Source organism: Acanthisitta chloris, unplaced genomic scaffold (genome assembly GCF_000695815.1).
Source record: "Acanthisitta chloris isolate BGI_N310 unplaced genomic scaffold, ASM69581v1 scaffold36495, whole genome shotgun sequence".
Classification (NCBI taxonomy): Eukaryota; Metazoa; Chordata; class Aves; order Passeriformes; family Acanthisittidae; genus Acanthisitta; species Acanthisitta chloris.
Window position 1 is genome coordinate 9,344 of NW_008673763.1, and position 14,703 is coordinate 24,046.

The 14,703-nt window shown below is 41.4% G+C and overlaps 1 protein-coding gene across 1 annotated transcript in view; it reads left to right on the top strand.

Annotated features, from left to right (window-relative positions):
* Positions 1-13,488, top strand: part of PUS10 (pseudouridylate synthase 10) — a gene marked incomplete at its 3' end in the record, with an annotated part of 21,399 nt that extends 7,911 nt beyond the window's left edge. Inside the window, exons 6-17 of the mRNA XM_009075068.1 lie at positions 1,617-1,678; positions 4,134-4,179; positions 6,076-6,140; positions 6,588-6,673; positions 8,311-8,436; positions 8,840-8,896; positions 9,782-9,858; positions 9,951-10,006; positions 10,132-10,249; positions 11,362-11,504; positions 12,059-12,158; positions 13,458-13,488. Coding sequence (XP_009073316.1) covers positions 1,617-1,678; positions 4,134-4,179; positions 6,076-6,140; positions 6,588-6,673; positions 8,311-8,436; positions 8,840-8,896; positions 9,782-9,858; positions 9,951-10,006; positions 10,132-10,249; positions 11,362-11,504; positions 12,059-12,158; positions 13,458-13,488 — 967 coding nt within the window. The remainder of the gene's footprint in view (positions 1-1,616; positions 1,679-4,133; positions 4,180-6,075; positions 6,141-6,587; positions 6,674-8,310; positions 8,437-8,839; positions 8,897-9,781; positions 9,859-9,950; positions 10,007-10,131; positions 10,250-11,361; positions 11,505-12,058; positions 12,159-13,457) is intronic.
* Between the last annotated feature and the right edge of the window lie 1,215 nt (positions 13,489-14,703).

Consider the following 14,703-nt stretch of genomic DNA (forward strand, 5'->3'; position numbering starts at 1 on the left):
TTCTCTGTTTGATTTTTCTCTTTTCATATGTGTTCGTGTGTGTGTGTATACATATTTATAAACTTATAAGGGGGGAAAATAAAAATAGATCTATTTTTTCCCTATTAACAGAGAAGCAATTTGCATTGCTCCTATATCTACCCTAGAAAGAAACAGGGGGAAGTTCTTTTAACCAGAGATCTCCAGGACTCGATCCTGAGGGGCTCGATCCTCATTTTTGTCTACATAGATCATTGTATCTTCTGAGACCATCACAGTTTTGTGCTAAATCTCTTGGTCTTGTGCTGCCCATCCTCTTTTTATCAATAAGACTTTTCCAGTTGTCTCCTATTCCAGGATCTCTGTTTTGCAGAGGCTAAGCAATGCTTACATATTCCTTCTTTCTCTCCTGTTCCTGCCAATACTGCTGCTGCTGCTGGGTGAGATCAGTTGTTCAGGTTCTGTGGAGAAAATATATTTCTGAAACATACTGAAAAGGGAAAGACTTGTCTTTGTTCACTGTAATGAACGCTGGAGATAGGTATGTTGAGGCCTGCAGTGCCCCTAAGCAGGCAACGGAAATGGAAATGCTTTTTCAAACTGTTTGCAACTTGCAACTGACTACTATTCTTAAAATCTTTCTGAAAGGCAATGACTGAACATGACAATCGGATGTTGATAATCAAATTCAGACACACCATCATATTGAATGTAAATTCCTGCAGTCTGCAGGTTTTACTTGTCACCAGCCATAGGACTGACCCCAGGGCTAGAGTCGTTTAGTTTTTATGTTGATTTGTCAGCTTCCATAATAATTACAGCTTATCTTTTCCCAGGAGTGCTAATTGCAAACATCCCTTTTGTCTCAGTGAAGAAAGAAACACTCACCCTGAAGATGATCCAAGAAGAAACAAACTTCTTACACACTAAGTTAGCCAAAGCTTTACAACATTTAGGCACTGAGCCACTCCAGACATCCCTGTACCATAAAAGTTGCTTGTCTAGTGCTCTTTATCTACAAGGCACTTGAATATTAGCCAATCTTTTCAATAGCCCTCTCGAGGTGTTCTGGTATCTGAATAACACAAGTAATGAGTGTTGTTTGCCCAAGGCCAAAGAGGGAATTGGGGGTAGAATCAAGATTACACTGGAGTTTCTGGGCTAGCTCTCAATCCATGAGGACGGTGCCTTTCTTTGCCCCAAGGCCATGCAGTCATTGCAAACAAAGCCCCTGACAGAATTTTACAGTGGTGACTACTACAGGGTTTTCCTCTTTATTCAAGAGGCTCCCCCTGAGGGGTTGTGGAGTTGAGTGACCCTAATAGGCTTTGAGCATAGGCTGTCTCTGACTCAGGTCCCTTCACAGAGTGGGGCTGCTACTGATGTGTAGGTCACTCATGGTTGTGAAGTGCTCTCAGATAATCTTTGGTGACTTCAGAAATGCAAATACTGTTAAGACACACATTTAAATGTCTTTATGTCTGTATGTCTTAATGGATTTTATGTCTAAATGATGTAGAATAAATCTCCTTTGTCTCTTTATTGTTTTCTTAAAACTACAATACAGATGCTTGAGCATATCTTCCCTGTTTGTTTAAACATTACCACCTTTTTGTTCTTTTCTCGTTTTAATTTAGAGTTTGTTTGAAGTTAGTGTGGTCTTTGCTCACCCAGAAAGCGACGAGGAGTGCCATTTCCTGTAAGTTTTGATATAAATAACAAAAGATCTTTATCAAAATATTGTGCAATGCTGTTGGTTTGGGTTTGTTACAGATGAGAATATGCAGTGTTTATCATCTAAATGGGGTCTTGCTCATACCCACATAGAGCTGCAGAGCTTGAAGTTACACCATCTCTGGTTAAATCTCTGCTTTAAAGGCAATAAACAAAACCATCCAGAATTTTGATTGGAACTGAAAGGAGAAAGTTCAAAGAAGTTCAATTTCAACCCATTTCAAAGTCATTCCCTGTATCATTCTGAAAAATAAATTGAAACCGTGTAGTTGCAGGTGGGGGAATCTTCTGAGGCCATGCCTCGGTTTTTCTGCTCTTATATAAGACATGGATGTGAGGGAAGGCTTTGGAATGTGTTAATCCAACTTAAGTGGTTGATTAAAAGAAACAGGAGTTCCTTTGCAAAACACACAGCCTTTGGCCTGGCCCAAAGGCATCTGCTGTACACAAAGAAGCAAAACATTGCTGTGAATTTAGCTGCCATTTAATCTGATTCTCAGAATGTAGCAGTAATATATTGTGGATAATTAGGTTCATTGATGCTTCCTGAAAAATTTCGGTTTCACTCAGTTAACTTGAACCTACTGCAAGGTAAAGCTTAGCTTTGAAAGAGGCTCAGCAGAGACGTCTCTGTTGCATAGTCAATTCATGTCTTGAGACTAGAGATTTCTTTTGCAGCCTTATATATTTCCCTGATTTCTCTCCTGGCAATCTGTGATCTCTGAATGCTCAATCATTCTCAATGCTTCTTGCTTTTCCACAACTGCATCTTTCATTTGTCTTGGGGTGGGGGATGAGGGAATGCTTACTTGGTGATGGACCACGTATTAGGAACAATGGTTGCCAGTGTTTGATGAGCATTTTTCCTTTCCAGCTTCTTCCAGACTGGGCAAAAGAGAGGGAAAATTGTAGGGCCAAACTACAGTTCTAACTAATGGTACCTGCAATCCTGTGAAAACTGAAGTGTTTCTGGATCCTGCACCCTTTTGTTCTTACTTATTTAGTTATACTGGATCAGATCTTGTTTTCTGTAGTGCTCTTTCTTCCTCTGAAACCTCCACTCATATTTTCAGCTCATCCTTTTTGTGACATCTCCAAAACATCAATGTTGAGCATGTTCTGGTGCCAGTGCTCTGGACAGAATGGCTGTAGAGGTGAATGCTGTAGAGAAGTTCCATTCCCCATTCCAATTACTTAGGTTTATTCCATGTGACCTGACAATATCCCTTTATTTGCCTTCTCTTTGTAGCATACTTAAACAGCAATTAAGGTTTGAGACACTTTCCTGAAGGAACAGCACCTTACCTAATTTAGTTACCTAATTTAATTTAATTTAATTCTGAGGTGTCAAGGCATTCTGCATATGTGAGTAGCTGCTCTGGGTAGTGGTTTGGTTTCCAGGGAAATATGGTAAATTTGGCAATTGTCACAGTAGCAGTTTTTGTGGAAGCAAAGTAGGACTTTGTCTCAACCTGAAGAACTTTTGGATGGGATTTCTAGTTATGGTATCTCATGTCTCCAGCTGTGCTTACACAGTTGTGTGAAGGTAAGTGTGCTGAAATGACCCTTGGTTTTCATTGGGAGATTGAGTTGGCTCTTGTTAGTCCATATTTGGGGATTTATGTTGAAGGGCGAGGTGATACTGAAATTTTTGGAGAGTGAATTTCTAATGCTTTGTGTCACAGACCAGCCAGAGAAGTTGCTTGTGTAGGAACAGCAAGACCTGCTTCCGTAGAGTCTGAAGCAGTTATAGAGCTGTTGAAAAGCACCAGCAAGGAATGATAAATTGGGTTGTAGGTTAGAAATCATCCCTGACTGCATACATGGAAATCCACTAATAAGAACAGCAACTTCCTCTGTAGTACTCAGAAAAGGTGTTTCACTGCTTGGCTTTCACTTTCATGAAACAACCAATAGTTTCCTTTTGAAGAGGCAAAGCTCAAATAGTATTGAACACCTGGGGTTAGTTTTTTGGTAGGAAGTTGAATTTTCCTATCCACAAGGAGCAATTTGAATCTCTAGTTTGTAGTGGGCATTGTCTAAGAAGAGCAAGTACAGATTGCAAGGTGTCAGCAAAGCTTGCACAGAACTGAAACATTAATCATGACCTTTACTGAGAAAGATTGAAAAGGACTGAAAGCTAAACTCATTGTGTGCTTTTCCATCCCATCTGAAAGCTGAGACACAGTCACGTTGGTCAGAGCAGCAGAGTCTTACATAGCTTTGTCCATGATTTCTGCCTGGATCAAGCAACACATCTTGTATCATTTGTGGTTTAGGATAAAGTGGATTTTAAAGTCTGCCCTGTGCAGAGGGCGAGGATACTGGATGTATTGGTACAAAAACCATTTACATGCTTGTAAATCTGTTTATTTATTTTTCTGTAAGAGTAAGCAGCTAATTTTCATCTCTGTGTTTAGAGCCACAGCCTGTCCAGACTGTTTCAAACCAGCCAAGAATAAACAGGTAAGATCTCATCATTGTTGTATTTCTTTGCTGACGTTCAGGATTTCACAGCAGTAGCTACAACGAAGAACTTCTCTGGGTATTCAGTCCGTGTTTAATGTCTGGTTTTTCCTTCATCAAAAATCTCTCTAGTTCTCAATTGTCTGAAAATAAAGTTGTCTCTATTCACTTCATATTTCTCAGCTCAGGAAGACTAAGAGCTTGGTGCTTCATTTTCCAGGCTGTCTGAAGGCCATCATTTTAGGAATATCCTCTGTAAATACCTCCCTTAAGATCTAGGAATATGATTGTCATGCATTAAAACCAGCATAAAAGATGATCCTCAAGCTCTCTGTGGGTGAAACAGTTCAGATAAGTCACATTGTGAAGATGAGACTCTGCAGCCAAAAGGGAAATGATCACACTGCAGTTTTCATGTGCTCTGATGTGAATGAAAGGCAGGATACATGCAGGATGGTTTTATCCTGTGTGCCTCTGGAGGAGGGAAGGAAAGAAAAGGGACCTTGCCACTTGTTGCAGCCCCTGAGCACACACACAATCATTGACAGAAAAGAGGACATGTAAGGATAAAAAAACAGTTGGAGGGAAACTGATGTAAGTAGGACAGTTGATGTGATCAGAGGGAGAACGAGTAACTTCTCTCAGAAGCCATTGCAAGGCCTTTTATTCTTTCTGGTGAAGAGTCTACTGACATGTGGCAGAGGCAGTGTGACCCAGGAATTCTGCCTACTCTACTCCACCTGACCAATAAATGCAAGTCTTTTTTTAGAAGGCTTGTATTGTTATAACTCACTGCTTGCTGCATTGCTTTCCTTTAAAAGGGGGGAAATCCCACCTAAGGAGCTAAACCAGCAGGGCCTGGCTGTTCAAACCACACAGGCAACAAAATGCAGGGGAATCTAAAGAAAAATACCTGCTCTGAAGAGCCATCAGAGGTTTGTCCTCACAAAGAAGCTGTGCTTGAAGCTAGCTTCAAGAGCTGTGTTAATCAGAGAAGTGGTAGAAAAACTGGGTTCTGAGGGGAAATTTCTGTGCCATATGCTGTAGATAGTTATTTAAACCTGCTGCTACTTGAAGGGTTTTCCAGTTCATCTGTTTGACAAGGAAGAGAAGTGCTGTTAATCTCTAATTTATGCTTAGAAGGAGAAAGAGCACCTAGGAACTCTGATAGGACAAAGATTTGAATTGTCCCAAACAGTGACCCAGTATTGTTCTTTCCTTTTTTTTTTTTTCCCCCCAAATCCCAAATCTAATTTGAAAAAAAAAAAGAAGACATCATTAAATTGGAAGTTCAGCAGATAGCCATCAGGGGCAGTCCAGGGGCTGGAGTGCATGCCTAGGAGGAGAGGCTGAGGAACCTGGACTTCTTCAGGGAGAAGGTACTTCTCTTGGTCAAAAGAAAGCTTTTGGGAGGACCCAACTCGATCTCATCCTAGTAGCAGAAGAGATTATTGAGAACAGGAATCTAGGCTATTTGTTACAGTGCATGGTGGAAGGAGACAGCAGAAGGAAGGTGAAATGAGAATAGATGCAAGAAAAACTTTTTACCTTGAGGACAGCTGGACATTGGAGGAGGCTATGGAGCATGGCTGTGCAGGGTCCATCCTTGGTGGATTTCAAACCTGACTGGATAAAACCCTGGACAGTATGGTTTGATCTCAGAGCTGACCATGCTTTGTTTAGGAGGTTCATTTAGAGACCTTTTCCTGCCCTCAGCCTTCCTAAAGCAAGATTTCCACTCACCTGTGATAGCACTTGCTTCCCCTGTCCTAGGAACCTAAACTCTTGTGTTTTCTGCCTTAGCCTCACTTGAGTTATCACCAACTTATTTTCCTTAGGCATATCCTTTCTCTGATTTTCTTAGTTGTTGACTCATTTTTTTATTTCACTGTGCAGTCTGTTTTCACCAGAATGGCAGTTATAAAAGCCCTAGAGAAGATAAAAGAAGAGGATTTTCTCAAGTAAGTATAGACTGAAACTGGTTCTTGGTATTGTGCTTTTGTGTAGAATTAGAATGGGGAGGAAAATATTAGGTGGGTAAGTAGTGGTAGGATGGCTATTAAAGAACTTTTAATGATGTAAATTTGGCTAGTTTAAAGCATGTTTTGTGCTCTTCTGGTCATAGAAAATCCTAATTACTGCTATAGCTGTAGATGGCACAGCTTACTAGCAGATTTTGGAGTGTTAAACTTCAATAACATTCAGTGACAGATTGACAGAAATACAGTGTGGTGTTCTTGATTTGCTCTATGTTTATCCATTTCTTGGTGTTGCAGCTTTTAATGGGAATAATGACTTTGTTGTAGCTGTGTCATCATCTCTCATGCCCTAACTGCTCTGGTGATGCTCCATCATGTTCTGGTATTATTAGTATGTTTTACTGTCTTTTTTTTTCTTTTTTAATATAGGCATTTTCCATGTCCCCCAAGTTCACCAAAGAACCTCTGTGTTGCTCTGGAAATTCAGTGCAATAATGGTGCAGTTTTTGTGGCTGGTAAAGTGATCCATTTATTTCCTGCTGTGTTGTCTGAACTGAACTTTATAATACTGCCAGGAAACCTCAAAGGTTAATTCATGTAATGAAGTATAAGGAGCAAAGAAACAAATCTAACTCTATCCAAGAGTGAACTGGTTTGAAAGGGGAGGAAATTATTTGCCTTTACAGAAGATTTTTTTTGTCAAAAGAAAAAATTCAAAAGTGAGTGTTCAACATGACATAGTTGATGTTCAATGCCCATTTCTTATGTTCAGTTACTGATTAGGCAGATGTACATTTTTATGAATCCAAGATATCCAGTTCCTTTTAGCCTTTTCCAAACACACTGGTTTATTTTAGGTGAGATGGTTTTATCAGAATTCATCTGTATGGAGAGAAACACAGAGGGTTTGCTTTCTGCATGTCATTTAGCATTGGTTTTGTGATTTATAGTTCATATATTGCACCAACAAAAAAAAAATCCAGGCAGGATGTTGTCTTTAATTTTTGAAAGATAAATCCAGAATAGAATTGAGTACAGTGCAGTTATGTTGTTATTGTTAAATGAGACCGGATCTTAATTTGTAAGCACAGTTTCAGGGTTGGCCTTGCCCTCTTGACCTTACCTTTGGTATTTAGTGATCCCTTCCCACTCCAATTTTTTTTAAGAAGCTGTCAAACCAAGAAACACCTCTTTTTTTGTTAAACCTACTCTTGTTCAGATCAGAAGTTACAATTATTAGAATGGGAAGTTGAGAGAAAAAAAACCAAAACATCTTATGTTCCTTTTTCCATTTTATGGAAAGAGAATTTAGCAGTGTGAAGCTGCATCTGAGTGATGAGTCATCCTCCCTTCATTGTTTGCCCCAGTGAAACTGTTACTCAGTTTCCCCAGTTGTTTGTGTGGCTTTTTCTGCAGATCAAAATGCAAGAAGGAAACGTTGTTCAAGATAGGAAAATATGATACAAACCCCCAAAACCTGAGATGTAAGAGGCACAGTGTAATGCACAGAGCTGCTCTGAGCTCTTTAGTTTCTATCCACAAGGTTTCAGGTTGAAACTGGTTTGAGCAGAAGGGGCTTAGTCCTTGTCCTTTATGAAGGAGTTCCTTCCTTTGTGCATATCTTAACTTCTTATCAAACCTGTCCATAAAAAAGCTCATCTTGGTCACCCATGTCAGGCTTGCTCTTTGGTTATGGCAGCCCTTGTGGCATGGGAGGTGGGATAGCACCAGAGTGCCACTGGGATCAGTGCAGTCCCTTTACATTGCACCTTTTCAAGGTTCCTGACATTTCTCCTAGTTAATTTTTGAGCCTTTTTGCTCCTCACACAGTTCTTCTTGTAGTGAGCCAAAGCATTTTAGTTTATATTTCTTTTCTTAAGCCTCAGAGCTTGGCTTGGAGCCTGAACTACCTACTACAGGAGGGTTGTACCTGAAGGTAGCACTGCAGCAACAGGCTCTCCCAGTCTTTCCTTAAGTGGGCATCCTGAATCCTGCAGCTCTCCTGGGTGCTGGAATGCTTTTCCTGTAAAACAAGTCTAAGCCTGTACATTTATTTTCACCAAGCTCTGATGCCAGTTAAATGCTGTGCAGTACTGGATCTTTTGTCCATGGTCTTAGAATGATCAGAGGTAACATGGGTGTTTTTTTACAGGAAGATACAACAAATATTCAAGGAATTTACCTCAGACTCCCTGGATTATTGATGGGGAGAGGAAGCTGGAATCTTCAGTGGAAGAACTCATTTCGGAGCATCTAATGGCAGAATTCAAAGCAGACAGTAAGCATCTAGCAGATCATCCAGAGTAAATAATTACTGCCTGTCATTCATCATTTGTGGAATGAAAAACATAACATGGAAGGCCCAAGGAAAAAAATGCATTAAATATTACTTTGGAAAAAACCCTGCTAATTTTCTCTCCTCTCCTCCCAGTGAATATGTCAGTCTCATTCTAGTAGTCTCATTCAGGCCAAGGAACTGGGAGTGCTCTTCCAGAAACTTGTAAATAAACAGTAATATCCCAGATTTGTTCCTGAAGTTCAGGCTTCAGTTTCCAGAGATAACTCTTTGAAGTAGATTTTGCAAACCAGTTTAGAAAGAAAATGTTTCACCTTGTTAAAGCTGTAGAGAGTGTTAAAAACGTCAAATAAAATCTCACCTGCCTTGTTCAAATCTGTTATAGGCTTTAATTTTTCTTCTTCTGGAAGAGAAGATGTGGATGTAAGGACACTAGGCAATGGTAAGGCTTGGAAGATCCCTCGTGAAACACAGAAATGAAATGGTTGTGTGAACCTAACTCTAACAGATCTTGCTGAATGCTAAGGCATGCTCTGAAATTTTCTCTCAGAAAAATTTTGGTGATATTTATGTATTTATTTCAAAGAGCTTCATAAAACCAACTTGGAAGAGGAGTAGCCTTGGCTGCATGGAAATACGTAGCTGGTTAGGAGTATTTTATTTTCTTCACTCCCTACTTTTAAGCCATTGATGTTAGGCTGATTCCTGCCTTGTTTTCTCTTGCATCCTTCTAGTTTCCTTGAGGTCACTGTGTAGTGGGAGAGCCTTGTTTGGTTTTGAGCTTAGGTCCTTTACAAAGGGCACCTGCTGGGCAATATGCTGAAGCTGCTGTAGTCAAAGGAGGAAGGAAAGAAAAAGTCGAAATGAACAATTCTCTGTTTCAGTTGTTTCAGTTGCTGCCTGATTTGTAGTGTGATTCTTGGCATTGCTTATGCTGGGGATTGTCCCTGGCCCTGAGCACAGAGAGCACAGTTATGGCAACAGATGTTTAGCTGAGGGAATGGGATTTAACATCATCCTGCACCTGGGCATTGCTGTAGGTGACAGAAAATAAGCTAATTAACTTTTTTCTTATTTTATTTTTTAATTAGCACAGACTTGTACAAGATGTCTTCTGGGAAGTCATAATTTGCACTTATTGCTGATCCTGGGGTTTAGTAGCCAAAAAACAGTCCCTTGTTTCGTTTCCTTCCATCTGATGCCACATCCCTAACCCCACAAGTCCCCTCCCTGTTTGTCTAATAGCAGACAGTCTTCACACCTTCCAACCTTCCTGCCTAAACTCCAACATGAATTTAGAACAACATGTTTTTCTGTTTTATGCCAGGAAGGCCCTTTGCAATTGAGCTTGTGAATCCTCGCAGAATCCATTTTACTGCTGAGGAGATGAAGAAGCTTCAGCAGGTAAATCATTTGTGCCTCACAGAGCTCATAAAGCATCTGCTGCTTCTCTCACCCATCAGTTTTGCTAACTGATTCTTTTTTAACTATCACAGGCAATTAATAACTCTTCAGACAAAATACAGGTTCGAGATTTACAGCTTGTCACCAGGTCAGTATTTCTTGTTGCTGCCAAGGGATTTCAGAGTGGCACTTTGGGATTGGTGCAAGTGTTGCTGCTCACAGCCTTGGCTAATTATGCTTATGTTAAGTGAGTCATTAATTCCTTTTGTTTAGAGAGGCAATTGGTCGGATGAAGGAAGGTGAAGAGGAGAAGACAAAGACCTATAGTGCCTTAATATGGACAGACAAAGCGATACAGAAAGAAGACATTGCATTTCTAGATGATATCAAGGTATCAGGAGCTCTTGTTGCTAATTTATGTAGTACGTGTCCTGGTGCCCTAGGGAATTGTTAAATATGTGCACCCATGGACATACCTCTTTCTCTGTGTCTGCTTTTGCTTTTTTAAATCAGGGTTTCTCTTGCTTTAGGGACGTAGATACCACCCTTCCTTCCTTCACCACTGCCATCACAGCAGGACAGCTGGCTGACTGTTAGCCTGGACAACAAATCCTTGTACAATGTGCACCTTCCAGTAGACCAAATAATCAAAACTAGTGGATGGAAAGGAGGGAATTTGGCACCTGCAGCCTTTTCTTTACCTTAGACAGTGTTTCGTGTAAGCCAGAGGGGCAGAGAAGCTCTTTTGTTCTGCAAGCTCTAAAGCTGTTCTCCTGCAGCTGCAGCAATTGGAGTTGGCAGTGTCTTTGACAGAGAGTGCGAAGAGGAAGTGCTCAGTATGCTGCGGGAAGGAGAACTTTCCCCAGATGTTGGTCTGATGGACAAGTGGGTTCAGTTTTTGTTGTGTTGCACCATTCCCTATGTGTCTTGCCCATGAAATCCTTCTCAGAGTGAGGGCTTGAGCTTGAGGAGATGACTGTTGGGAAGCTTTCCCTTTAGCTTCTCTCATTTCTGTAAAGTTGCTTTTCAAACTGCTGCATCTCATTTGGGAAAGGGAGTGGGGAATGAACTTTTGAAAAGACTGTTAGGACATCTAATCTCCCTTCAGGGTTTTTTCCTCACTTTTATTTCTAGGGGCTTGGCTGTACTTTAGACAAAGCATTTTGTGGGTGGGATTTTTTTTTTGCCTGATTGCCCTGAGGCTCTCAGTGAGCTTCTAAATCCTGGAGTCATTCCAGCAAAGGGCTATGGAGATTTCAAGGTTATTCCTCTGTATTTGTGATTCCATTAGTTTGTGTTCATATGAAGCCTCAGTTAGCCTCTGAGATGACTGTCCTTTCCCTTTGATAAACATGGAAAAAATGAGCCTTGCCTCAAGTTTCCTCAACTACCAGAACATCAGATAAAAGAGGTACAATTGATTAACAACACAGAGAACTCCTACAATCTCAACAGCATGTCGCACATTTCCTTCCTCATTTCTTTCATGACCTCCTGGAGCAGGAATTAAAGCTGGAGCAGAAGACCCCTCTGCGGGTTCTCCACAGGAGGCCTCTGGCTGTGCGGTGTCGCCTCATCCACACCATGACAGCCGAGTACATCGATGAGCATCACTTCCGCCTGCGCCTCAGGACTCAGGCAGGGACGTATCCTGCACAGGGCAGTGCCAAACAACTTCTGGTTAGAGGGACTGGGGTAATGGGAAGTCTCCTGCTCTCCAGCAGCTGTGTTGCTGCATAATGGTTGCTTTTCTGTCACAGTTTATTGAGGTTTTCATTCCCAAGTGCCATCACTGTGTGTCTACTTTTGTGTTGACCACTCTGATAAAGTATGTGACAGCTATAAAAATACGCTCGTTAAAAATACAGTTAAGCTTTTTCTAATTTAAGTGAAAACTTTTCACCTTAGAAAATCAGCTTTTCTGCACTCTCGTGCACTTCACTGCAGGTTGTAGATTGCTGCTACTCAGACAACTCAGCGGTTTTGTCATAAAGTCACCACTCACTTTGGAATCAAACAGAAAATAAAGGTCAGCAGTGCAGTTTTTGGCACTGGAGTCAGAAGTAGGAGGTCTTTTAAAGATGGGTATGGGCTTAACAGGGCATTAACTGAATTTGGTGTAGGAGTATAAAAAGACACTATTTTCCTCCTTTTGATTTCTTTGCTGTAAAATCTGCCTGTCCTTAGCCAGTATTGCCAGCTACATTAAGGAATTTGTGCATGGAGACTTTGGAAGAACAAAGCCCAATATTGGGTCCCTTCTGAACAGAACTGCTGACATTCTGGAGTTGGATGTAGAGGTAAGTTTGCTGTTTATCTTCCCTGAAAATTAATAACATGGACATGGTTGCGTTTGTGAGATGCTTTCCATGGGATTGCTCTTAACTGGAGCAACATTTCTTAGCATAGTGAATAGAAAACTTGATGTAAATACAAAACTAGTGGCTTGTACCATAGTGCCATGTGTGCCAGGCTTCCTCTTCTGAACTTCTGTCAGGGAGGGATGGGAGGACATAGCATGAGTTGATGTCACTGGGACAGAGCTCATTATGTTCCATGTACATCATTGCTTTCCAGAGTGGGGGCGGACGGAAAAGAGAAGAGATTCGACTTCCTCTGTCAGTGCTGGTTCAAACACAGCAAGAAATCCTCTCTGTTCACTGGCTGGAGTCGGATGAAAACACAGAAGTTGTTTTCGTTAAAAGAGAGTACATAGTTATGGATTTAACATCTAACCTGGTGGTTTGGCAAGGTTGATTTAAAACATGGGGTTACATTTCTAGCAGCCAGTGATCAGTGAGCTTTTCTTCCAGGTTACATTTTGCAGTTACTTGCACCTCTTTTGTAGGACAATACAGCAGGAGAGCTTGCAGGGGGAACGTGGGTACTCCTGACAATGGGAATTCCCAACCCAGGGCATCGCTGTCATACAGAGAGGTGTCACTAGTTCTTGGGCAGAGTTATAAAGGCTGTCTGGGACTTTGAAAATAATTAGTCTTCTTGCTAACAATGCATTTTAGCTCAGCCCAAGAGCCTGATCCTTGATGGAGCTGCAGATTAGGTGTGATTAATGCAGGTGGTGTGGAAGCCAAAACATTTAACGAGCACAGGGTGATTCCTGGGTGGTGATTGCCAACAGCAGCATGATGGGGTGTGCTGCCTGGGCAAGAGGGTGAGCACCAACTTCATGCCCAGAGGGAACTGAAGCTGTGGCCTCAGAGAAGAAAGGCATAATCCAAGGGGTGTTAATTATGACATTTGCTTCTCATAAAGGGTCAGGCATGTTTTGTCCCTTTTGATTAACAGTCAGGCTGACTGTTAGTGATGTCACCTAGATAACTCTTAGACAGTGCTTGCCATCTGATTCCTCTAGTCTGGTTTTACTCACTCAGAATGCACATTTGGGAGCAGGGGATGTTTTTCCACTCCAGCCTTGCCTGTATTACCCAGTACCTGAATATTTCTGTGCCACCAAACAAGTTGTTTCATCCCAACATCAAGTGATGCTGGAAAGTAGTTGCAAAAGGAGTTGTGATTCTTTGGATATATGTAAAATATCAAATCTGCTGATTTTGCCTTTTTCCTCCCTACTTTTCTAGTCTGTTGATGCTGACTGGCCTCCAACCCTGGGTAATTAACTTCCCAAGTTGGGATGAGGAAGCAGCAGCTCCTCTGGCAGCAGCTGGTGACCAAACACTGTGCAGTGGTACAGCTTGGGTGCAAAGGGTTTCTCTGGAACATTTGGATCACGTTGATCCTGGCCAAGGACACCCTTCCTTTGCCTCTACTCCAAACACTCTGGATCAGGTAGTGTTGGTTCAGCCTCTAGCCTTATTGTAATTTCTTCTGTGCACAAAAGGGTTTTGGGGAAATCATTGTATTGAGAATAAGTTCAGTCAAAAATAACTTTCCATGGATGTTTTTTAAACTGTTTTGGGTGCTGCAGCTTTCCTTGGCTGGATGCAGGTAGCACTGAGTTACCTGACACTAACTCCCAACTTTTTCTGAGTGCCATTCCTGCAGGAAATCCCAAAAGCCACGTAGATGGAAGCCAGCAGGATAGTGTCTGGAGAAAAGTAGTGTCCCACTCCCCACTGACTGCTTTTTGGGCAGTGTTTTGGAGATGGGCAAATTTGGCTCCCAGGAAAAGTACTTCTCAAAGGGAAAAACAGCTTTCAGAGGAAAATTTTGCACTTATACCCAAGTTTTTCTCAGTTAAAGACATCAGTGATGCTTCCTAGAAACAACAGTTGAGGCCTCATCAGCTATCTGGGCTGGTTGTAGTCCCTCTGCAGGAGTAGGAATTCCCCAGTGAGTCACCATATATAAAAAGATTGGGAACTCCTGGCAGTGGTGCATGATGGGAATCTACAGAAAAACAGGAATATTAAGAATCTCAAGTGCAGACACAAAATGCACCAAAGGATATCAGTATGGAGAGACAGAGAGGGATGAAAAGCTTTGATTTAGAAGGGCAATACATTTTTTTCTAGTACCTTGCTTTGGATGGATGCCTGGAAGAGCTGAGCACAGCCTAGGAACTTGCCTGGAATAGGGAAGATCTGAGGTTTTTTCCTTTGCTTATTTTAAATATTTCATAGTAAGCACCACCTACATCTTTAGGAAGTCACTTTTAGGCCTGTATCATGTTAATCCATCAGGAAGATGCTTCTGCTTTCCTGAAGCACAGAAGAGAGCTAAGCTATCAACAAGAAATAAGGTTTGGAATTTAAGGGCTCTTCATTAATTAACATTTCAGAAATAAACAGGGTAATATTTGCCAAGGCAAACCACTGTTTGGGGACAGGGAGGATGACTGGGATGTCTTCCATTCAGTGCTGCCAG